Here is a 24,134-nt window from a genome sequence, read left to right as displayed (position 1 = left end):
CTCCCCTGCTCACACTTTATCTCTCTCTCAAAATAAATAAATATAAAAAAAAAAAAAAAAAAAGACGCCTGAGGCGCCTAGGTGACTCCGTCAGTTAAATGTCCGACTTCGGCTCAGGTCACGATCTCGTGGTTTGTGGGTTTGAGCCCCGCGTCGGGCTCTGTGCTGACAGCTCAGAGCCTGGAGCCCGCTTCAAATTCTGTGTCTCCCTCTCTCTCTGACCCTCCCCCACTCACACTCTGTCTCTCTCTCTCTCTCTCTCTCAAGAATAACTAAACACTTAAAAAAAAAAAAAGAATCTGTCAGTTGAATTGCTGGATTAAGTAGGTAAGCATATATTTAACTCAAGAAAATGCTAAATGTTTATACCAGTTCACATTCCCACCAAGAGGGTGTGAGAGTTTCAGCCTTTGGGAGTGTCAGCTCTTAAAGTAGCAATCATTTTTGTGGGTATGGTAGTATCTAATTGTGATTTTTACTAGCATTGTCCTGATGTTGACCATCCTTTCACGTGCTCATTAGTTATTTACATATCTTCTTTTCTAAAGTCTGAGCATTTTATCCATTTCTTACGGGTTGTTTGTCTTCTGAGTTATAAGAGTTCTTTATACATTGTGGATACAATTCCTTTGTTATATATGTAAACACACTTGCCTTTTCATTTCCTTAATGGTGTCTCTTCTGAAGAAAAGAAGTTCTCCACTTTGACGAAACTCAATTTGTCAATTTTTTTTTTTTTTTTTTATGGTTAGTGTTTTGTGGATCGTGTCTGTAAAATTAGTGCCTACTCGAAGGACAGGAAAATAGTTTCAGTTTTTAGCTTTCTGGGTTTTTGAAGATTTTTCTTTTTAAGTATTTTAAAATAACTTAAGAGTAATTTTTAAGTAACTTGAAAGTAAGTTTTAAGTAATCCCCACTCTCAACGTGGGGCTTGAACTCACAACCCCGGGATTGAGAGTTGCACCCTCTACCGCCTGAGCTAGCCAGGTGCCCCACTTTTATATTCGTTCTATAATCTGTTTCTTTCAGTTAATTTTTGCCTATGGTATAATATAAGGGTCAGGGTTCCTTTTCGTCCATGTGGATATTATTAGCTAGAGCTGTCGTAACAAAATACCACAGACTGGGTTGCTTAAACAACAGAAGTTTCTTTTCTCACAGTTCTGGAGGCTAGGAGTCCAAGATCGAGGTTCCAACCAATTTGGTTTCTGGTGAGAACTCTCTTCCTCGCTTGTAGACACTGCTTTCTTGCTATGTTTTCACGTGACCTTTCCTTGTGTTCGCAAGTTCAGAGGGCTCAGACCGTTAGTCGGTAGCTCGAGTAGGTCTCTTCTTATAAGGACGTTGATCCTGTTAGATCAGGACCCCATTTGACTTTAATTACTTCCTTAGAGGCTCCTCTCCACATGGGGAGGATTAAGACTTTAACAGGGGTTAAATGTGGGGGGGACACAAACATTCAGTTCAAAGTAGATTTTCTATATCATCTCCCCCCACATGGATGCTTGGTTTTTAGCACTATTTGTTGAAAGGTCTGTACCTTTCCTACGGAATTACCTTGGCACCTTTACTGAAAAACCAATCAATCATACAGTGTGGAATCAAATCTCTCTTTCATTCCATTGATCTATATGCCTATCATTCTGCTTATATCACACTGTTGTAATTATTGTAGATTTATAATAAGTCTTAATATTAGTAGTATACATTTTTATTTTCCCAATGTTTCCAAGTTGCTTTGGCTATATAGGGGTGCCTGGGTGGCTCAGTCAGTTACACTTCTGACTTTGGCTCAGGTCATGATCTTGCCGTCCATGAGTTCGATCCCGCATTGGGCTCTGTGCTGACCGCTCAGAGCCTGGAGCCTGCTTCAGATTCTGTGTCTCCCTCTCTCTCTCTGCCCCTCCCCTGCTCACCCTCTGTCTCCCTCTCTCTCAAAAATAAGTGAACATTAAAAAAAAATGCGATAAACTAAAATAAATAAATTGCTTTGGCTATATAAATTTAAGTCTGTCAATTTTTACAAACATTCCTCCTGGGATTTGGATTGGTATTGTGTTGAGTTTCTAGATGTACTTGAATAGAACTGAAACACTAAAATATTGGGTATCCAGAGACACCTGGTGGTTCAGTCCGGTAGGTGTCTGACTCTGGATTTTGGCTCAGGCCATGATTTCACGGTTCATGGCTTCAGAGCCCAGCATCGGGCTGAGCATAGAGCCTACTTGAGGTTCTCTCTCTCCCTCTCTCTCTCTCTCTCTTTCCCTCTCTGTCTGCCCCTGTCCCCAGCTCATACTCTATGTCTAAAATAAAAAAATTTTTTTTTAATTTACAAAAATATTGGGTATTCCAAATCACAAACATGGCTTACTTTTTCGGTTATTTAGATCTTTAACTCCGCTCAGCAATGTTTTGTAATTGTTAGTAACATTTTGTACAGTTTATGAAACGTATCCCTTCAAAATGTAATGTTTTTCATTGGATGGTAAATGGTATTCGCTTTTCAATTTTATCTTCTAACTCTTCATTGACGGTGTTGTTTAAGGAAATTTCTGGATCATGATGGAGCTGCGGCCACCCTCTCTGTCATGTCAGCAGACCAAACTGTAGGTACCTTCTGTGTCCCGGTAAATGCTCCCCTTGCCAGAAACACAGCATATCCAGAGCAGCCGATCTCCAAACCCCAAGCCCACTCTGTGCCTTCTCACCCCAACGAGGACTATGTGGCCCCAAGCAATCAGATGTTTTCATTTTTTTTTCCTTGTTCTTTATCCTCTAAAAGCTTCCTGCCTTCTGCCCCATTTTGCAATTCCCCAAAAGGAGACCATTTGCTTCATCAAGGTGTTAAAGTTTGTTTGCATCACTCTAAACAGTCTTCTTTAATTATTTTTTAAGAGGTTATAGAGGGGCACCTTGGTGGCTTACTCGGTTAAGCGTCGGACTCTTGATTTCGGCTCAGGTCGTGATCTCGAGGTTCGTGGGTTGGAGCCCCACGTTGGTCTCTGTGCTGACAGTGAGGAGGCTGCTTGGGATTCTCTCTCCCTCTCTCTCGGCCCCTCCCACATGCTCTCTGTCTCTCTCAAAATAAATAAACAAACTTAAGAAAAACGCTGGGGGCACCTGGGTGCCTCAGTCCGTTAAGCATCTGACTTCCGCTCAGGTCACGATCTCATGGTTCATGGGTTCGAGCTGGCGTCAGGCTCTGTGCTGACAGCTCAGAGCCCGGAGCCTGCTTCAGATTCTGTCTCCCTCTGCCTCTGCCCCTCCCCTGTTTGTGCTCAGTCTCTCAAAATTAAATAAATGTTTAAACAAATTATTAATAAAAATAAATAAATAAATAAATAACAGTATACAGAAGTAGAATTGATTCATTTGTAGCTTCTAACCTTGTCAGCTTGCTAAATTCACTTACTTCTAATGGTTTTATGGGGCGTCTTTGTAGATTCCTTAGGATTTCCCAGGCACATAATCATGTTATCTACAACTAAACAGTTTTACTCCTTCCTTTCCAACATTTGTGCCTTTTCATTTCTTCTTACTGCCTTATTGGGATGGCTAAAGATTCTAATAAATGTTCAATAGAGAAGATAAGAATGAGTATTCCAAACTTGTTCAAGATCTTTGGAGAAACGCATTCGGTTATTCATTAGTTGTAGGTTTTTTACAGCTGCCCTTTATGGGGCTAAAGAAGTTCCTTTCTAGTTTGTTGAGAATTTTTCCCATAAATGGCCATGAATTTTGCCATATTATTTTTTTGCATCTTTGGGGATGATTATGATTTTTCTCTTTATTCTGTTAATGTCAAACTGCCACCTAATATTGTCTTATATTTTTATAATTGTCTTATATAATTGTTTTATAACTTTAATATTGTCTTACATTGTCTTATATTTTTATAATTTTATTCACATCTGTGGTTTTTATTGCCTTTCCTTTAAACTTGATTTTTTTTTTGTTTTTTTCTCTTTTTATCCCTTGAACAGTGGGAGGCAAAAAATTTCCCTCTACCCTTTCACATTCTTGGCTGAGACCCCTGTAACAAAAAAACAGATTAACAGGAGGATATGTACGTACATACAGGAACCCCACAAAGATATGAGACTCAAAGAAGTGACCAAGGCAGGGAACTTTCATACCTATTACGCAAAGAAACAATAAATTTGTGAAGAATTGACAAACTGACGAGACAAAGGAATTTTTTCTGAAATGCCACTGACTCATTACTTTATATATTTTTTAATTTTTAGTTTTATTTTAGAGAGAGAGAAAGGGTGAGCAGAGGAGAGGGGCAGAGCAGGGAGAGGGGGTAGGGAGAGAGAGAAAGAGAGAGAGGTAATCGTAAGCAGGCTCCACGCCCTCCTGGGGCCCAATCCCGAGACCCTGGGACCATGACCTGAGCCATAATCAAGAGTCAGATGCTCAACTGACTGAGCAATCCAAGTGCCCCTAGACAAAGGGGTTTGAGCTTTAGATAGTGAAATGCTGAAGAGGTAACAAGACTTGTTTATACAGCCTTCTCAACCCGAAACTGCCTGTCTCTGCTTTCCACCCTCCTGGTACAGCAGGGTACTGTTCACATGAGAGATTTATCTCCTACTTTCAGGGGCACAAAGGAGGGTCAGAGTGTCCTTGTGCCCACCGTTTCTCAAGTACCTTCGACTCACGATAATCAATATGCCCAAGTGGCATATTTGGGGAAGACATTTTCTGAACCCCTATAGAAACATATGCAAGATCTACCACAGAAATAAATCCATACATCTAGAGTATGGGTAAAATTGATTTTACTCTTTTTTAAATTTTTAATTGGGTTAAAACCCACATAACATAAAATGTTGTATTTGAAGAGGAGGGATAGTAGGTGAGAGCAACACTATCAAACTCTTAGGAAAAAAATGTAGGCGGGGCCCCCGGCTGGCTCAGTTAGAAGAGCATATGACTCTTGATCTCAGGGTCTAGAGTTCAAGTTGTACATTGGCCATAGGGATTAAGTAAATCAACAAACTTCTAAAAATTTTTAATTTTGGGGACGCCTGGGTGGCTCAGTCGGTTAAGCGGCCAACTTCGGCTCAGGTCACGATCTCACGGTCAGTGAGTTCAAGCCCCGCATCGGGCTCTGTGCTGACAGCTCAGAGCTTGGAGCCTGTTTCCGATTCTGTGTCTCCCTCTCTCTGACCCTCCCCTGTTCATGCTCTGTCTCTCTCTGTCTCAAAAATAAATAAACGTTAAAAAAATTTAAAAAAATTCTAAAAATTTTTAATTTTTTTCATGTTTATTTTTGAGAGAGATTTAATTTTTTTAATGTTTATTTTTGAGAGAGAGAGAGACAGAGAACAGAGTGTGAGCAGGGGAGGGGCAGAGAGAGAGGGAGACAGAATCTGAAGCAAGCTCCAGGCTCTGAGCTGTCAGCACAGAGCTCGACGCGGGGCTCGAACCCACAAACCGTGAGATCGTGACCTGAGCCGAAGTCGGAGGCTTAACCGACTGAGCCACCCAGGCGCCCCTAAACAAATTTTTTTAGAAGTAGGCACACAAGTTCATGACTTTGGATTAGGCAACAGCTTATTTTAAACACGATAGCAAATGCACAAAGAACAACAGCAGAATAGATCAATTGGACTTCATCACATTAAAAGAGGACACTATCCAGAAAGTGAAGAGACAGCTCAGAATGAGAGAAAATATTTGCCGGTTATATATCTAATAAGGATCTAGTATCACAATTATTGCAGCTCAACCATAAAAAAAATCAAATAACCCAATTAAAATGGGTGAAGGAGTTGAATAGACATTTCTCCAAAGGTAGAGAAATAGCAAATAAGCACACGAGAAGACGTTCAACATCATTAATCATTAGGAAAATCCAAGTCAAAATCACAAGATGCCCCTTCATAACCACTAGGATGGCTTTAATCAAAAAATTTGAGGGGCGCCTGGGTGGCACAGTCGGTTAAGCGTCCGACTTCAGCCAGGTCACGATCTCGCGGTCCGTGAGTTCGAGCCCCGCGTCGGGCTCTGGGCTGATGGCTCAGAGCCTGGAGCCTGTTTCTGATTCTGTGTCTCCCTCTCTCTCTGCCCCTCCCCCATTCATGCTCTGTCTCTCTCTGTCCCAAAAATAAATAAACGTTGAGAAAAAAAAAAATTTTTTTTTTTAAATTTGAGGGGTGCCTGAGTGGCTCAGTCGGTTCAGTGCCCAACTCTTGGTTCAGGCTCAGGTTATGAGATAGAGCCCCGTGTCAGGTTCTGTGCTAAGCATGGAGCTTGCTCAAGAGTCTCTCTCTGTCTCTCTCTCTCTTTCTCCCTCTGCCCCTCTCCCAGCTCACATGTGCTCTCTCTCTCTCACTCGCTAAAATTAAATCAGTAACATTACAAAAAAATTGACAATAGCAAGGGGTAGTGAGGCTATGGAAAAACTTAAACTCTCATGCGTTGCTGTTAGCAATGTAAAATGGTGGATACGACCACTGTGGAAAACAGCGTGGCAGCCCCTCAAAACATTAAACATAAAGTAACCATAGGATTTGACACTTCTAAAAGAATTAAAAGCATATGTTCACACAAAAACTTGTATGTGAACATTCATAGCGGTGTTATAATAGCCAGAAGGTACACACAATTCAAATGTCCATCAACAGATGAATGGATAAATAAGTTGTGGTATATCCATACAGTGAAGTATTATTCAGCTCTAAAAAGGAAGGACTGACACATGTTACAACACAGATGAAGCTTGAGAACATTGTCCTCAGTGAGAGAACCCAGTCACAAAAGGCCATATATTACATTAGCGGGGCGCCTGGGTGGCTCACTTTGTTAGGTGTCCGACTTCAGCTCAGGTCATGATCTCACATTCGTGAGTTCGAGCCCTGCGTTGGGCGCTGTGCTGACAGCTCAGAGCCTGGAGCCTGGAGCCTGCTTCGGATTCTGTGTCTCCCTCTTTCTCTGCCCTTCCCCCACTCACGCTCTGTCTCTCAAAAATAAATAAACATTAAAAACATTTTTTTAAGTTAATTGGAGAAAGGCAAACAAAAGGAAGAGGAGTTTTCCAAGTAGTGTCAGGGCATTGTCTTGTCTAAGGCAAGACAGAACTCAGTACCACAAGGAAGTGACATGAAGAGAATTGGGTTTTAGAGGTCCCACTGTAGCTGAAGTGTGGAGAATGGTTGAAGGGGCAGTTATAATAATAAACGTACCATAAAGATATGAATGCAAAAAGAAAGAAATTATGTAAGAAATATGTCCCTTAAAAGAAATGAAGTATTACAAAAGAGTTCATGTGTACTTCTCTCTCACACACACAGGGTCATGAAGAGACAGACAGAAAAAGAGAGAGAGAGAGGAAGGTTGTGAGGAAGGAAGGAAGGAAAGAAAGAAGGAAGGAAAGAAAGAAGGAAGGAAAGAAGCAAGGAAGGAAAGAAGGAAAGAAGGAAGGAAGGAAAGAAGGAAGGAAGGAAAGAAAGAAGGAAGGAAAGAAGGAAGGAAAGAGGGAAAGAAGGAAGGAAAGAAGGAAGGAAGGAAGGAAAGAAGGAAGGAAAGAGGGAAAGAAGGAAGGAAAGAGGGAAAGAAGGAAGGAAGGAAAGAAGGAAAGAGGGAAGGAAGGAAAGAAGGAAAAAGGAAAGAAGGAAAGAAGGAAAAAAGGAAGGAAGGAAGGAAAGAAGGAAGGAAGGAATGAAGGAAGGAAGGAAAGAAGGAAGGAAGGAAGGAAAGAAGGAAGGAAGGAAGGAAAGAAGGAAGGAAGGAAAGAAGGAAGGAAGGAAAGAGGGAAAGAAGAAAGGAAGGGAGGAAAGAAGGAAAGAAGGAAGGAAAGAAGGAAGGAAAGAGGGAAAGAAGGAAAGAAGGAAGGAAAGAGGGAAAGAAGGAAGGAAAGAAGGAAAGAAGGAAGGAAGGAAGGAAAGAAGGAAGGAAAGAAGGAAGGAAGGAAAGAGGGAAAGAAGAAAGGAAGGAAAGAAGGAAGGAAAGAGGGAAAGAAGGAAGGAAGGAAGGAAAGAAGGAAAGAAGGAAGGAAAGAGGGAAAGAAGGAAGGAAGGAAAGAAGGAAAGAGGGAAGGAAGGAAAGAAGGAAAGAAGGAAGGAAGGAAAGAAGGAAAGAAGGAAAAAAGGAAGGAAGGAAGGAAAAAAGGAAGGAAGGAAAGAAGGAAGGAAGGAAAGAAGGAAGGAAGGAAAGAGGGAAAGAAGAAAGGAAGGAAAGAAGGAAGGAAGGAAAGAAGGAAGGAAAGAGGGAAAGAAGGAAGGAAAGAAGGAGAAAAGGAAGGAAGGAAGGAAAGAAGGAAGGAAGGAAAGAAGGAAGAAAGGAAAGAAGGAAGGAAGGAAAGGAGGAAGGAAGGAAAGAAAGAAGGAAGGAAGGAAGGAAGGAAGGAGGGAGGGAGGAAGATATCTGACTCTATAGTCTACGGCAGGGATTCCATGAAGCAACTGAAATTGTTTGCAAAATATTGTGTGTTTATATGTATTATATTCTGGGGAAAGTCTACATGTTTTATCAGGTTCTTGGCCTCACCCTTGATCCTCCAGATGGAAGGAACTATAGATTTTAATAGATTTGCTCTTCCTTCTTTTAATCGCCAGAGGGCAGTAAAGCCATACCCTATAAATAAGTCCTCAGTTTCTGCCATCTATTTCCTGCCTTTGCTATAGCTTTCTTTCTCTTTCTTTCTTTCTTTCTTTTTCTTTCTTTCTAAATAAGCTCTACGCCCAACGTGTGGTTTGAACTCACAACTCCTCTATCAACGTGCTCTACCAAATGAGCCAGCCAGGCACTCCTTTCTAGGCTAAAATTCCCTACCTGCCAGCCCCCTTCTTCATCTAGCAAAACCCTACTGTCTCATATCAAAAGCAGCCCTTCTTGTTTGATTTAGATGGATTCGCTCCTTCCTTTCAGTTTCTACTTGCATTCTCCATGTCTATGGTAGTTATCATATGCTTCCTTTCAAAACAGCTATTTATTTAATTACTGTTCAGGAGACCTTGGGCAATTACCCGCATTAATCACTGCACAATTATTCTTTTTTTGAAAAATGGAAATACGGATTGTAGGTAAACCCATCACTCTCAAGTCACTTTCCAAAACATCTGTACGCATCTTTCTCAGAAAGGTAAATTTTACATTTGCTGCAACACGGCAAAGGTAATGGTTGTCAAATACGTGATAAATACTGGCCCCGGAATAATTGTACCAACTTCCTGTTTAATATTGCTAAGCAAACAATTGAACAAAAAGAGTAAGAGAAGGGGTGCCTGGCTGCCTGGCTGGCTGGGTCAGTGGAACATGCAACTCTTGATCTCTGGGTTGTGAGTTCGAGCCCCATGTAGGGTATAGACATACTTAAACGATCAGAAAAAAAAAAAAGTAAGAGAGGGCAGTGCCCCCGGTGGTCCCATGGATCCGTCTCTCGCTCCAACAATGTGTGGATGGAACAGACCCAGGGATGCCCCTTCCACCAGTCTCTGACCAACCAATAAATTTCATTTATTTTTTTTTTTTAATGTTTATTTCTTTTTGAGAGAGAGAGGGAGAGCGTGAGCAGGGGAGGGGCAGAGAGAGAGAGGGAGACAGAGGATCTGAAGCGGGCTCCTCGCTGTCTGGCTGAACCACCCAGGCTCGCCTCACTTCTTATTTTAAAATAAACAGGGGCGGGGCGCCTGGGTGGCTCAGTCGGTTAAGTGGCTGACTTCGGCTCAGGTCACGATCTCGAGGTCCGTGAGTTCGAGCCCCACGTCAGGCTCTGAGCTGACAGCTCAGAGCCTGGAGCCTGTTTCTGATTCTGTGTCTCCCTCTCTCTGACCCTCCCCCGTTCATGCTCTGTCTCTCTCTGTCTCAAAAATAAATAAACGTTAAAAAAAAATTTTTTTTAAATAAACAGGGGCACCTGGGTGGCTCAGTTGGTTAAGCATTCGACTCTCGATTTCAGCTCAGGTCCTGATCTCACGGTTCGAGCATTCGAGGCCTACATCAGGCTTTGTGCTGTCAGATTCTCTAGGATTCTCTGTCTTCCTCTCTCTCTCTGCCCCTTCCCTGCTTGCTCTCCTCTCTCTCTTTCTCTCTCTCTCTCTCTCTAAAAATAAATAAACTAAAAAAACTTTGAAAAATAAAAAGAAAATAAACAAAAGTTAGGCCTGACCTGATTTTGGAATGCTTCGTTTTATGGCAGACTATCCAAAGACAGAAACTATGCCTTTCAAGGCATTCATGAAACGTCAAACAGAAGTGAAATGGATTAAGCGGACAGTGAAATTTCAAACCCAAGTGGCCTGTGAGTGAGTGGACAGGCCTGCCAATAAATAAGACCACTAAGTCTTGAAATGCTCTGAGATTGCGGTGTCTGTAGCACAAGCCTATTTGTAGACTGACTGAACATTTATTGTTCCAGTAGAGACGGAAGGCAGTGTGTGTCCCAAAGCCACGAAGCCAGCGCTCTTGTTCATTTCTAGCCGTAGGCATAATGGCCTCAGGAGAAAACTCGGTTAACTCAGAGGGACATAGCTGCTCTCCTTTTAATAATTGCAGATACCTTTTCCAAATAATATAATTGGGGGCACCTGGGTGGCTCAGTCAGTGGCGAGGCCGGCTTCGGCTCAGGTCATGATCTCCCGGTCTGTGGGTTCGAGCCCCACGCCGGGCTCTGTGCTGACAGCTCAGAGCCTGGAGCCTGTTTCGGATTCTGTGTCTCCCTCTCTCTCTGCCCCGCCCACCCACCCCCCCCCCACTTGCTCTCTGTCTCTCTCTCAGAAATAAACATTAGAAATTGTAAAAATAAATAAATAAATAAAATACAAATATGTAAAAATAATATAAATAGACACAGAACCCAAATCAAAATCCTTAGTGGAATAAGGAAATCCAGCAGTCACACTTCCGATCAATGCAGAAGTGACTCCGGCAACGCAGCCTCGGGGATGGTGGTCAGTTGGGCTTTTGACACCTTCTTGCAATGAGCCCAAAGAAAAGGTTTAAAGTAAAAGGCCATGAAAGGAGGATAGATCTTCCACAGGCTGGTGTCAGGAGAGCAGGAGCATTTTATTCAATGTCAAACTCAGCAAACAGGAGCCAAGACAGGCCCCTAAAAAGCAGCAGTCTCCAAAGTCGGGTGCATGCAGTTAGGGGATGTGCACCCTGAAACATCCCCGGAGGGTGGGGCGGGGAGGGGTAGAAGATATTAGAACTCCTATCCCTGAAACACTGAGGTAAGAGAAGAAAGCATTACAACTTCTGTTTGTATTTGTTTTATCTAGGGGCGCCTGGGTGGCTCAGTCAGTTAAGAGCCTGACTTCGGCTCAGGTCATGATCGTACGGTTTGTGAGTTCGACCCCCGAGTCAGGATCTGCGCTGACAGTGTGGAGCCTGGAGTCTGCTTTGGATTCAGCGTCTCCCTCTCTCTCTCTGCCCCCCCCCTTCAAAAATAAATAAACATTAAAAAAAAAAAAAACAGAACCTGTATTTGTTTTATCTGAAAGTAACACTTTAGGGGCGCCTGGGTGGCTCAGTTGGCCAAGTGTCTGATTTTGGTTCAACTCTTGATTTTGGCTCAGGTCATGATCTCATAGTTCCTGAGTTCAAGCCCCACATAGGGGTCTTACGCTGTCAATGTAGAGCCTCCTTGGGATTCTCTCTCTCTCCCTCTTTCTCTGTCTCTCCCCTACTCTCTCTCTCTCTCTCAAAATAAACTTAAATAAGAGTAAAACCTTAATATGAGTATTTTCACATATGCACAATAGAATAATACAATAGTTAACACATGTAAGTTGTGAATAGTTAAATATTCACATCCTGGGGTATATGCTAATATTTTTCACTTGTACGTATTCAAATACATTTTAGCCAAATATGCTAGATTCGAAGCTCTGTGAAAAAAGTGACCATCTATCTTTATTTCCCAGGACCTAGTGCAGTAATTGGTGTGTAATAGACAGTCACTGACGGTTGGTTCTGGAGGGCAGGGGGCGGAAGCAGGCGTGGCCCAAGGAGCCGGTGCAGAGTCACCAGCAGAGCGCGGTGTGGCCTTCCACACCAACCTCGACTACACGACTACACGTAGCTGCCCCTGCTGGAACATGCATTGCCGTGGCCGCCGTGACCAAGGTGCCATGTGACCAAGTGCTCGGTACCCATGGCCATCCAGGCGTCCTCTACCAGAGAAAGGATGATGGATTCGGGGACCTGAAACAGAAATTCTGGAATACATGTAAGAGTGGACTCAGGTCCCGGCTTTTTGTGCAGTTGTCAGCCTTGCTCCTGTTCAGTGGGAAACAGCTCTCACTAGACTCTGGTTTTCTGTGGGCCACTCTCCTTCCTCTGCTTTTCCAGAGCAAGGGTGAGAGCACACTGATGTCAGCGTTCACCTTCCTATGTATAAAGCAGGCCAAGAGAGGCACCTGGGTGGCTCAGTCAGGAATGTGTCTGCCTCGTGATTTCAGTTCAGGTCATGATCTCAAGGTTCGTGAGTTCAAGCCCCACATGGAGCATTCTTCTGTCAGCACAGAGCCTTCTTGGTATTCTGTGTCCCCCCTCTCTCTGCTCCTCCCCCCACTTGCACTTGCCCTCTCTCTCTCAAAAATAGAATAAACATGAAAAAAAAAAAAAAGTCCAAGAGAGTTGAAAGGCCCCAGAGAGATGAGAAGTCAAATTCTGAAAGTGATTGAATTTTGTCCCTTAAATACAGAGGCTTGTCTACAGGTAAAGACTGCTTAGTTATGTGCTCCATATTGAAGAATTACTAGAACATAGAGCCAATTGTTTCATTTTTATTTTTTTAAAGATTTTATTTTGGGGACTCCTGGCTGACTCAGTCGACTCAGTATCCAACTCTTGATTTCGGCTCAGGTCATGATCCCAAGATCAGGGATCGAGCCTCCCCTCGGGCTCTGCACTGAGCATGGGGCCTCCTTAAGATTCTCTCTCTCCCTCTGTCCCTCTCCCCTGCTTGCTTGCTGTCTCTCTGAAATTAAAAAAAAAAATTTTTTTTAACATTTTATTTATTTATTTATTTTTTAATGTTTTGTTTTGTGTTGTTTTGCTTTTTACGTTTATTATTGACAGAGAGAGGCAGAGCATGGGCACGGGAGGGGCAGAGAGAGAGGGAGACACAGAATCCGAAGGAGGCTCCAGGCTCCGAGCTGTCAGCACAGAGCCAGATGTGGGGCTCGAACTCACAAACTGCGAGATCATGACCTGAGCTGAAGTCAGATGCTTAACCAACTGAGCCACCCAGGCGCCCCAAGATTTTATTTTTAAATAATCTGTACACCTGGGGCACCTGGGTGGCTCAGTCGGTTGAGCGACCGACTTCGGCTCAGGTCATGATCTCACAGTCCGTGAGTTCGAGCCCCGCGTCGGGCTCTGTGCTGACAGCTCGGAGCCTGGAGCCTGCTTCGGATTCTGTGTCTCCCTCTCTCTCTGCCCCTCCCGTGCTCATGCTCTGTCTCTCTCTGTCTCAAAAATAAATACAAAAACATTTTAAAAAATTAAAAAAAAAAAGTCGAAGCCTGCTTTAAAAAAAAAAATAAATGAAAATAAAAACTAAAGAATCTGTACACCCAAAATGGGGCTCAAATTCACAACTCCAGGGTCAAGAGTCACATGCTTTTCTGACTGAGTCACCCAGGCGCCCACACCCGGTTTTTCTTAATTATCAATGAGCACTTGAAGTTTTATTCAAACCTCCATTTTTTTTTCATTCTAGTCTGAAAGTATTACTTTTCTAATATTTTCACTTCTCGAATACTTTGGTTATTAACTAACCACAGTGGGGCACCGGGGTGGCTCGGTCGGGTGAGTCAGATGACTCTTTTGGCTCAGGTCTTGATCCCAGGGTCTGTGGGTTGGAGCCCCCAGTCCGACTCTGCACTGACCGCATGGAGTCTACTTGGGATTCTCTGTCTTCCTCTCTCTCTGCCCTGCCCCCGCGTGTGCACTCGTGCTCTCTTTCTCTCTCAAAATAAATAAGTAAATATTTTGAAAACACCACCAAGAGCAGCATAACGACATTTTATTATTATTACTATTTCTATTCTGATATTTTATTTTATTTTAGAGAGAGAGAAGTGCGAGGGGGGAGAGGGGCAGAGGGAGAGAGAGAGAGAATCTCAAGCAGGCTCCAGGCTCAGCATCGAGCCTAACCTGGGGCTCGATCCATGACCCTGGGATCGTGGCCTGAGCTGAAACCAAGATTCAGTCGCTCGACTGATTGAGCCACACAGGCCCTCCTCTATTTTAATATTTCAATGCCAGCTGGTTTAAGGAACCTGTTTTGATTGTACACACTTCTCTTCTAAAATCTCACATTATCTCCTAAACACCTTTGGTCAGATTACTTTTTTTTTTTTTTTTAACGTTTATTTTCAAGAAAGAGAGAGAGCCGAGTGCGAGCGGGGGAGGGGCAGAGAGAGAGGGAGACACAGAATCCAAAGCAGATTCCAGGCTCTGAGCTGTCAGCACAGAGCCCCACACGGGGCTCGAAGCCACGAACCGTGAGATCATGACCTGAGCCGAAGTCAGATACTCAACTGACTGAGCCACTCAGGTGCCCCACCAGTTTTCTTCTTTTTTTAAGTTTACTAATTTGGGGGGGGGGGGGGGTGAGGGGAGAGGGAGGGAGAGAGAAAGTGGGGGAGGGGCAGAGAGAGAGGAAAAGAATCCCAAGCAGGCTCTGCTCTGTCTGAGCAACTGAGCCACCCAGGAGCCCCCTCAAAATGATTTTTTTTTTAATTTTTTTTTTAACGTTTATTTATTTTTGAGACAGACAGAGACAGAGCATGAACAGCGAAGGGGCAGAGAGAGAGGGAGACACAGAATCAGAAGCAGGCTCCAGGCTCTGAGCCATCAGCTCAGAGCCCGACTCGGGGCTCGAACTCAGGGACCGCGAGATCGTGACCTGGCTGAAGTCGGACGCTTAACCGACTGAGCCACCCAGGCGCCCCTCAAAATGATTTTTTTAAGTGACATTGTTAGCCTATGAAATCTGCCAGGGAATGTTGATGACTTTAAGGAAACGTATTGTTCGGCTGCTCTACCTATGAAGTATAAACCGTAAGAACAGTAAGGCCCACTTCAAGAAACAGTGAAATAATGTTTCTAGGTAACATGTAGAATAATGCCTGCCATTAGACCACCAATAAATACCAGTTTTCTTATATCCAGTGTCTAATATACTGTCAATCGCATCATGCCTATGTTAGATCATTAGGGCTAAGTGTGTGTGTGTGTGTGTGTGTGTGTAATTAAGGGTATCATTAGTTATGACGGATTTTCCAAGAAGACAAACTGTAAACATAAATACATTGATATTTCAGATCCAAGAAGTCATAGACCAAGTCGCGAGTTTTATTAGATTTACCCTAAGAACACTCCTATTTTCTATTTCTGACAGCCTACCCACAGCCACATTCATCAACCACCATTTCTTCATAGTGTCGTAAAATCACGTTGTCATCATTGTCCTGATACAGCATGGAAATGGGGGACAGCTTGGTGGGGATACAGACCGCCTGGGGGATCTCTGGGTCAACTGCATGCATCAGGGCTTGCATGAAAGCGTAATTGGAACTGTTGAGGGAGGTGGTCAGAGAGAAAGGACAATCTCCGTGGCAATAGTTCGCCATGAACCCTTTGGGAGCGATAATCCACTTGTGCCAACCTAAGTCCCGGAAGTTGATGAATAGCTGATGACGATGGCAGAGGTTCCTGCAAGGAGCCTTCGGGGCGGGGATGGCTTCCCTCCTTTTTCGGGAAGAAGAGTGACACTGCTCAGGGTGGAGAGTCACCACCAGCAGGGAGGCACGAAGGGACTGTCTCAGTCTGGCACAGGCGTCCTGAAGCTGAAAAGTCACCCCAATGGCTCTGTTTCCTTTGACCAGTATCTCTAGCAACAAACCCAAGTTCTTCTGGGGGTCGTTATTCCAATCCTTAGCCACATCCAGCAGGTTGAAGTGAACGACACCTTGAGGCCGTGGTACTGACTGTAACACAAGCATTCTACCCGGTTTAGGGATGGGCTGGTCCCCCACCTGAGGCTCCTGAACCAGGAACAGAGCCAACTCCAGTTCTGGTCCCAGCTTGTAGTAAGTGTTGGGCCCCAAATCCAGGCCCAGTTGGGCCATTGTTAACTGTTCCTTCTCTTTAATGGCAGACAGGTTAAAGTAGAGGAACTTCTGGAGGCAAGAGGAGGTCTGGGAAAGTTTCCTGGAGTAAAGAAAGAGACCTAGATGGGAACAGAGACGTAAGAGTCACCATAACAAAGTTGACTTCGTATCCACCATTATGATATAAATATCAAATGTTATATGATAGTCACATATACCAAACAAGGGCAGGAAATGATCAGTTAGACTCGAACCCTACCATTGGGAGGATTTGTTTCTCCCACTCCTCATTCACGGCCAGAGGTTCTTATCTTCGCATCTGCAGGTCCCCAAGGGGTCCTGGATAGAATTTAGAAGGTCCATGAACTTGGATGGGAAAAAGAATTATATCTTTATTTCAGTGGAACTCTAAATGAAATTTGGCCTTTCTTTCAATTATGAACATAGTCAACAAACAAATCCTAATAGGACCTATGACACCGTTACCCGTAAAAATCATAGGTACGTTTGTAGATTAAATTGTTGTGAACATCTTAAAATAAATTTATGCTCATACTATTTTCCTTTTTTTTTTTTTTAATTATTTACTCATTTTGAGAGAGACAGAGTGCCAGCAGGGGAGGGAAAGAGAGAAAATCTTAGGCAGTTTCTGTGCTGTCAATGCAGAGCCTAATGTAGGGCTCGATCTCGTGAACCCTGAGATCACGACCTGAGCTGAAGTCAAGAGTTGGACACTTAGGGGCGCCTGGGTGGCGCAGTCGGTTGAGTGTCCGACTTCAGCCAGGTCACGATCTCGCGGTCCGAGAGTTCGAGCCTCGCGTCAGGCTCTGGGCTGATGGCTCAGAGCCTGGAGCCTGTTTCCGATTCTGTGTCTCCCTCTCTCTCTGCCCCTCCCCCGTTCATGCTCTGTCTCTCTCTGTCCCAAAAAAAAATAAATAAACGTTGAAAAAAAAAAAAAAAGAGTTGGACACTTAACTGACTGAGCTCCCCAGGAGGCCCCCATTACTTTCAATTTAAGGTAAATATAGTCCCTTCCCTAGATCGTTTTATTGATTGCATTAATAAAGGACCCATGCTAGATTACTACGCACACATTTGGTTTAAAATATTTTTATAAACGTATCTCAATATTTAATTGATTTCTTTGGAAATCCTAAATAGTTTTAGGCATATAAATCATTACTCTGAGAGGGGGTCCATTAGCTTCAACAGAACGGCCCAAGGGACCCATGGCACAAAAACGTTTAAGAACATCGTAGGCTGTCAGGCGTCGCTGTCCCAAATCTAACTACTCAGATTGACTTCAAAACAACCTTCTACCATCTAGCCAAGACTGACCCTCCTGAAATCCCTTATGTTTCATCTTTAGATGATTCTTTATCTAAAACCCACAGTTGTCAGTGTCAACAATTCCTAGTCTGGGGTCTCTGAAGACATCATGTCCCATTGCACTGAAAGTTGGGGTGCAGTGTGATGTCTCCAGTTTCTCCACAAGGACCCTCCCGTCTCTGTTATCTTTGGCAATTGTAGATGTACTCTCCTTGTTTTCAAAGCTGACTTCTCTGTCTGGATTTTCAAACCTTACCTATTCCTTTAGAGAAAGATCAATACTTTTATCCCCCACCCCCTTTTTTATCCCTTCATCTTCAGTTGTCCCCTCTCTGCAAATAACCTCTTTGGCCTAATGCCACCCTATTGTTAGGTAGGGTGGCTTCACCCTAAGTAGGTATTTTCTAAGATCATCGGCTTATGGAGAAATTACAGCAGAAACCCAAACATGCTAACCATTCCTCCTTCATTCTCAAGTCTCATTCAAAAAACAACAAAATCACAAAATCAGGGTGCCCGGGTGGCTCAGTTGGTTGAGCATCCGACTCTTGATTTTAGGCTTAGGTCATGATCCAGGGATCCAGGGGCTTAAGATTCTTTCTCTCTGCCCCTCTCCCCGCCACCCCCACCCCGCACTCTCTCTCTCTAAAACAACAACCAAAAATTACTAAGCATTTGAAATTATCCAGTCTCCTCTTCAAGCCTACCATATCATCTTTCCCTTTCTTCTCATTGGCCATCTTTTTACAAAGGTGGGTCTATATACGCTGTCTCTGCCTCTTACTTGGTAGTTTTCTGTTAGTTTCCAATTCTTCTACCCTTACTACTCCACTGGGACACCTCTCTTAAATGTTGGCTGTCCAATACAGAGATGTCTTCACAGAACTTACCCCTCTCCACTTGTCTGAAAAGTTGACCTCTCCTGTTCCAGGCTAGAACTCTAACCTGCCAGTCTCCCTTCCTCTTCCTGTCACTAAATCAGATTCCTTAAGCATAAAAGAAAAGCCAAAGCCAGAATGGAAAGGATGGACAGATTGGAGAGCATGAAAATAAAAAGGGGCACTTGGGTGGCTCAGTGGGTTAAACGTCCGACTTCAGCTCGGGTCATGATCTCATGGTCTGTGAGTTCGAGCCCTGCGTCGGGCTCTGTGCTGACAGCTCAGAGCCCGGAGCCTGCTTCGGATTCTGTGTCTCCCTCTTTCTGCCTCTCCACTCCCCGACCACCACCCCCCCCCCGCTCATGCTTCTGTCTCTGTCTGTCTCTGTCTCTCTCAAAAAAAAGTAAATAAACATTAACAATTTTTAAAGAAAGAAAAGGGGCGCCTGGGTGGCTCAGTCAGTTGGGTGACTGACTTCGGCTCAGGTCATGATCTCACGGTCCATGAGTTCGAGCCCCGCGTTGGGCTCTGGGCTGACAGCTCAGAGCCTGGAGCCTATTTCAGATTCTGTGTCTCCCTCTCCCTCTGCCCCTCCCCTGTTCATGCTCTGTCTCTCTCTGTCTCAAAGATGGATAAACGTTAAAAAAAAAAAAATTAAAAAAAAAAGAAAGAAAAGAAAAAAAAGTTCTATGTTCAAAAGACATCATTAACAAAATTAAAACCACAAAGAACAACCAAGAATACTCGTAATATGCATGGGTGAAAATTCACAATTAGAAAGAACTTTTACAAATGATTAAGAGGACTTATAAATCATTAAGAAAAAGAAGATTCCTCAATAGAAAATGGCCAGAATGTATAAATACGCAATGATTTGAAAAAAGTAAAAATGAATGATTCATTATCCATTTGAAAATGCATTCCTCCTGGGGCGCCTGGGTGGCTCAGTCGGTTAAGTGTCCAACTTCAGGTCAGGTTATGCTCTCAGTTCGTGGGTTCGAACCAGGCGTAGGGCTCTGGGCTGACACCTCAGAGCCTGCTTTGGATTCTGTGTCTGTATTTCTCTCTCTTTCTGCCCCTCCCCTACTTGTTCTCGTGCTCCCTCTCTCTCTCTCTCTCAAAGATAAATAAACGTTAAAAGAAATTTTTTTTAAAGAAAATGCATGCCACCTTTTTAAAGAAATAAAAATCAAAACAGCGAGATCATGTTTTCCTGCCAATTAAACAAAAATTAAAAGCTAGAAGAGTATTGTTACTCAATGGCCTTCCAGGGTAGCACACATAAGTACATGGTAATATATTCAGAGAATGAAATACCGTAAGCAATGAGAATGAACTAAAAATACACACACCAGGGATAAATCTCACAAACAGAATGTTGAGAGAAAGAAGCCAGACAGAAAAAAGGACACATTTTACATTTCCGTTTACGTGAAGTTGAAGTTGGGAAACAGGCAAAACTAATACAGAATGTTAGACGGCAGGAGAAAAGTTACTCTTGCTGAAGAGTCGGATTAACCAGAAGGGGGCGTGAGGGTCCTCTGGGGTAACCGTCTGGTCTGTTTCTTTCTTTTTTTTTTTTTTTTAACTTTTTTTTTTTAACGTTTATTTATTTTTGAGACAGGGAGAGACAGAGTATGAACGGGGGAGGGTCAGAGAGAGAGGGAGACACAGAATTTGAAACAGGCTCCAGGCTCTGAGCGGTCAGCACAGAGCCCGACGCGGGGCTCGAACTCAAGGACCGTGAGATCATGACCTGAGCCGAAGTCAGACTCTTAACCGGCTGAGCCGCCCAGGCGCCCCCGTCCGTTCTGTTTCTTAATCTGGGCTCTGGTTATTCTGTGAAAATTCACTGCGCTGTTCTCAATGATTTGCACACCTTCTGTATTATGTGACACTTCAATAAGTTTCTATTATATTTCTATAAGGATTGCTGTCAAACTGTGGGAAAGTGAGAAATTCTTAGACACTCATGGTACCAGAAAAATGATTGTAAAGCTGTTCTTTTTTAGATTATGTCCACATTTGTCAACAGAGTACCAGTTACACAGATGATAGTATGTCTATACAATGGAATATCATGTAACCCTTACAATGAGATCATCGTGACTTTTAGTTTTGATTTGTACGAGATATTCATACTTGAGTGATGTATAGTATGATCTCATTTATTTAAAAAATACAAGTTTCGGGGGTGGGAGGGCGGGGAGGGTGGGTGATGGGTATCGAGGAGGGCACCTTTTGGGATGAGCACTGGGTGTTGTATGGAAACCAATTTGACAATAAATTTCATATATTGGGGAAAAAATAAATAAATAAATAAAAATAAATAAAAATTAGAATCAAATAAAAAAATAAAAAAATTTTAAAAAATAAAAAAGAAATAAAAAATACAAGTTTCTATTATAAATACACGCAAAGAAGAAAAGTCTGGAAGAATATATATGTCAACTATTAATGGTGATTTTCCCTAGGTGGAGGTTAGGGAGCGATGATGGGGAGATCACGTCCTTTTCCTGTGTCATTTGAGAGGATTATGGTCACCATAAAAAACAAAGTTTTTTCCCTGGGGGAGGAAAGGAAGTATCTTCAGCTCTTTTCTACTTTCCATGGAAAGCTCTTCAAACTAGCTTCCCACACCCCTTAACCTTCCTCCAGGAATTTTCCCTGAACCCCCACCCCCAAGGCCCTGAGTCATTTACATAATAATACTTAGCATAAAGTATGGAAGTTATATATTTTCTATTTCCCTACTATGACCTTTTTTTTTCCTTTGACCTTCTATAAACTCTTAAAGGGCAGACTTTATCTTTAATTTCTATATTCTCATAGCCATGGACAGTTCCCACCACCTAGTAGGTCTCCAACAAATGCTTCTTGGACAAATAAGTATTCAAATTTTATCTCCAGTTACTATAAAACTAACCAATCAGGGCTCTCAATTCCTCTTCTGATCTGCGCCCGCCCCCCACCACCATGGAGGCTATACAGAAATGCAGATTACAACACCCATCTCTGACTTTGAATAAGACTTGAATAAGAATTGGGAGAGTGAGGGCAGGAACCGGGCTGGAGAGTCAACTTCTAACAACTGACCTAGGTAATTTGGGTGGGTGGTCAGTCTGACAAATTACTGAATAGCATTCACTCAGATCCTCGTATAAACGGTGTGACAATGGCATATGTTATTACTCTATACTCACAAGTCATTTGTCAGTGTTTATTTTTCAGAGAGAGAGAGAGAGAGTGGAGAAGGGACAGAGAGAGAGGGAGACAGAGGATCTGAAGCGGGCTCTATACTGACAGCAGAGAGCCCGATGCGGGCTTGAACTGATGAAAGGTGAGATCATGACCTGAGCTGAAGTCGGACGCTTAACCGACTGAGCCACCCAGGTGCCCCTGTGCTCACAAATCAATAGCCTTTTCCATCCAACAAAAGTAATGGGGGGAGAGGGGTGCGGAGAAGGGAAGCAAGAGTCCCGGGCAAACTGAACTCCCCATGTTCGCCTCCTTGCTTGCCATATCATAGGCACCAGAATGCATCAATAGTGGCCAGAAGAGTGAAGCCTGGGCCCTAATTCGACCCCACTCCTCCCACCTTAATCGTAGCACAAAAGCGTTGATTCTGAACAAACCGAATCTGAATCCTGAGTTGGTTCACGCACTGCTAGCTGTATGATCTCGGGTAGCTTCCAGATTGTCTGTCTGAGACTTAATTTCCTTATCGGTAAAAAGCAGATAAGAATACCTGCCTTCTGGACGTGAGGGTGTAGTGGGGAGTAAAAGAAATACAATATGTAAAATACCAGCACAAGGCCTCCTACAAACCCTTCAGTAATTGGTACTGCCCCCCTTCTTTCCTTTCTTCATTATCACCCGCTGCCCGGCTTTTCTCGAGAAAGCACCCTCCCTCATTTCCTTACCTTGATCCGGGAGAAGTCGGAGTACATTCCCGCGGATACCAAAATCCTTTATGTAGCAGAAATCTCGGGAGTCCACACTTGTTGCTGTTGCCTCTCGATCCTGGAAAATCTTCTTCAAGATGTAAGGCACAGGTTGGAACCTCTGGGGCGAAGGCACTTTGTCTAAGCCCAGAAACTGGAGAAAGTCATATTCCTGAAATTGGACCGTCTGGGCCAAAGCCACGGTTAACAGGAGGCCAACAGCCAAGAGGGGCAGGGAAGGAATCATGGTCTCTGAGCTGAGACAGAGCTGGCGGGTCAGGCTGGAGAGAGCTCTAGCACCCGACTGCCTAGCAAATCAGAGGCTGCAAACTTACCTGATGTAAGATAATCAGGTGTGAATTGCTCTCTTCCCAGCTCCTCAAAGGCAATTGGATGTGAAAGGACACAGAATTTTTTTCTCTTCCCTTGCTCTACTCTTCCTCCCCAAAAGTTCACAAAACAAAGACTACCAATGCCTGGACCGGACTCCAAAACTCTGAGGTTTGTCAGTGGCGGATAGAATGGAAAGGAGACAGGCATGTATTCATTTGACCAACATTTATTACTCATCTATTATGGGCAAGGCTCTGAGGTAGGTGCTAGAATGGTAATGAAAAATGGTCACGACAAAAGTCTTGTCACTCGCGGTCTATTTAGACAAATACACAGGGAGATTTCTGTTAGACTCTATCTACAGCGATGGGGGAAGCCAAACCAGGAAGAGAGAACTCTACCCAAGAAAGGTGATCTACACTCTGTTTTCAGCTCTAAGAGGGACTGAATTTTATTCATCTAACCTTGCTCTTCCTTTTTTTTTTTTTTTTATATAACTTTTACTTATTTAAGTAATCTCTACACCCAACGTGGGGCTTAAACTCATGACCCCTACCTAGATCAAGAGTCGCATGGTCCTCAGACTAAGCCAGCCAACTTGGCCCTTCCTGTTAAAAATCAGACTGACTGGGGCGCCTGGGTGGCGCAGTCGGTTAAGCGTCCGACTTCAGCCAGGTCACGATCTCACGGTCAGGAGTTCGAGCCCCGCGTCAGGCTCTGGGCTGATGGCTCAGAGCCTGGAGCCTGTTTCCGATTCTGTGTCTCCCTCTTTCTCTGCCCCTCCCCCGTTCATGCTCTGTCTCTCTCTGTCCCAAAAATAAATAAACGTTGAAAAAAAAAAAAATTAAAAAAAAAAAAATCAGACTGACTGGGTTAATTCTGATTCGACTACTTTTTAGTTACATGACATTGGGTATGCCGCTTAACCTTTTGTAGTTTTTGTTTTCTCAACTGAAAAGAAAAACTGACCTTCTAATATGCCATATGAATCTGATAAGATGATGTATTTCTTATTTTTTATTTCTTTTTTTTAGATGATGTATTTTTTAAATCTTTTTTTTAATTTTATTTTTCAGAGACAGAATGTGCAATGGGGGAGAGGGGCAAAGGGAGGGAGAGAGAGAGAGAGAGAGGGAGAATCTTAAACAGGCTCTACGCTCAGTGTGGAGCCTGAGGAGAGGCTTGATCCCACGACCCTGGGATCACGACCTAAGCCAATACCAAGAGTCGGATGCTCGAGTGAATAAGCCACCCAGGCGCCCCACGATGATGTACTTAAAGTGCTCTGCACAATGCCTGCCAAATGGTAAGGACAAAAAAAGTGGTCACACGGGGGAACGATTTAAAGTTGAAGTAGAGCAGGGCGCCTGGGTGGCGCAGTCGGTTAAGCGTCCGACTTCAGCCAGGTCGCGATCTCGCGGTCCGTGAGTTCGAGCCCGCGTCAGGCTCTGAGCTCATGGCTCAGAGCCTGGAGCCTGTTTCCGATTCTGTGTCTCCCTCTCTCTCTGCCCCTCCCCTGTTCATGCTCTGTCGTTCTCTGTCCCAAAAATAAATAAACGTTGAAAAAAAAATTTTTT

The 24,134-nt window shown here is 43.5% G+C and overlaps 1 protein-coding gene across 1 annotated transcript; it reads right to left on the bottom strand.

Annotated features, from left to right (window-relative positions):
* Positions 1-15,362: 15,362 nt before the first annotated feature.
* On the bottom strand, positions 15,363-22,471 carry GDF3 (growth differentiation factor 3). The gene is made up of 2 exons (XM_047065362.1): positions 22,204-22,471; positions 15,363-16,192 (listed from the first exon to the last, which is right to left on the bottom strand). The coding sequence occupies exons 1-2, from the start codon at positions 22,469-22,471 to the stop codon at positions 15,363-15,365; spliced, it is 1,098 nt and encodes a 365-aa protein (XP_046921318.1).
* Positions 22,472-24,134: the final 1,663 nt, after the last annotated feature.

This window comes from Lynx rufus, unplaced genomic scaffold, assembly GCF_022079265.1.
Source record: "Lynx rufus isolate CCGP_SWC_20201006 ecotype Redwood Valley unplaced genomic scaffold, mLynRuf1.p SCAF_7, whole genome shotgun sequence".
NCBI lineage: Eukaryota > Metazoa > Chordata > Mammalia > Carnivora > Felidae > Lynx > Lynx rufus.
Note: the sequence above shows the minus strand (reverse complement) of the source record. Positions and strands in the feature narration are given on the sequence as shown.

Coding starts and splice junctions, on each gene's coding strand:
- GDF3 (XM_047065362.1), bottom strand. CDS start 22,471: ATGATTCCTTCCCTGCCCCTCTTGGCTGTTGGCCTCCTGTTAACCGTG. Junction 16,193..22,203: donor CCGACTTCTCCCGGATCAAG/GTAAGGAAATGA, acceptor GTTCCCATCTAG/GTCTCTTTCTTTACTCCAGG.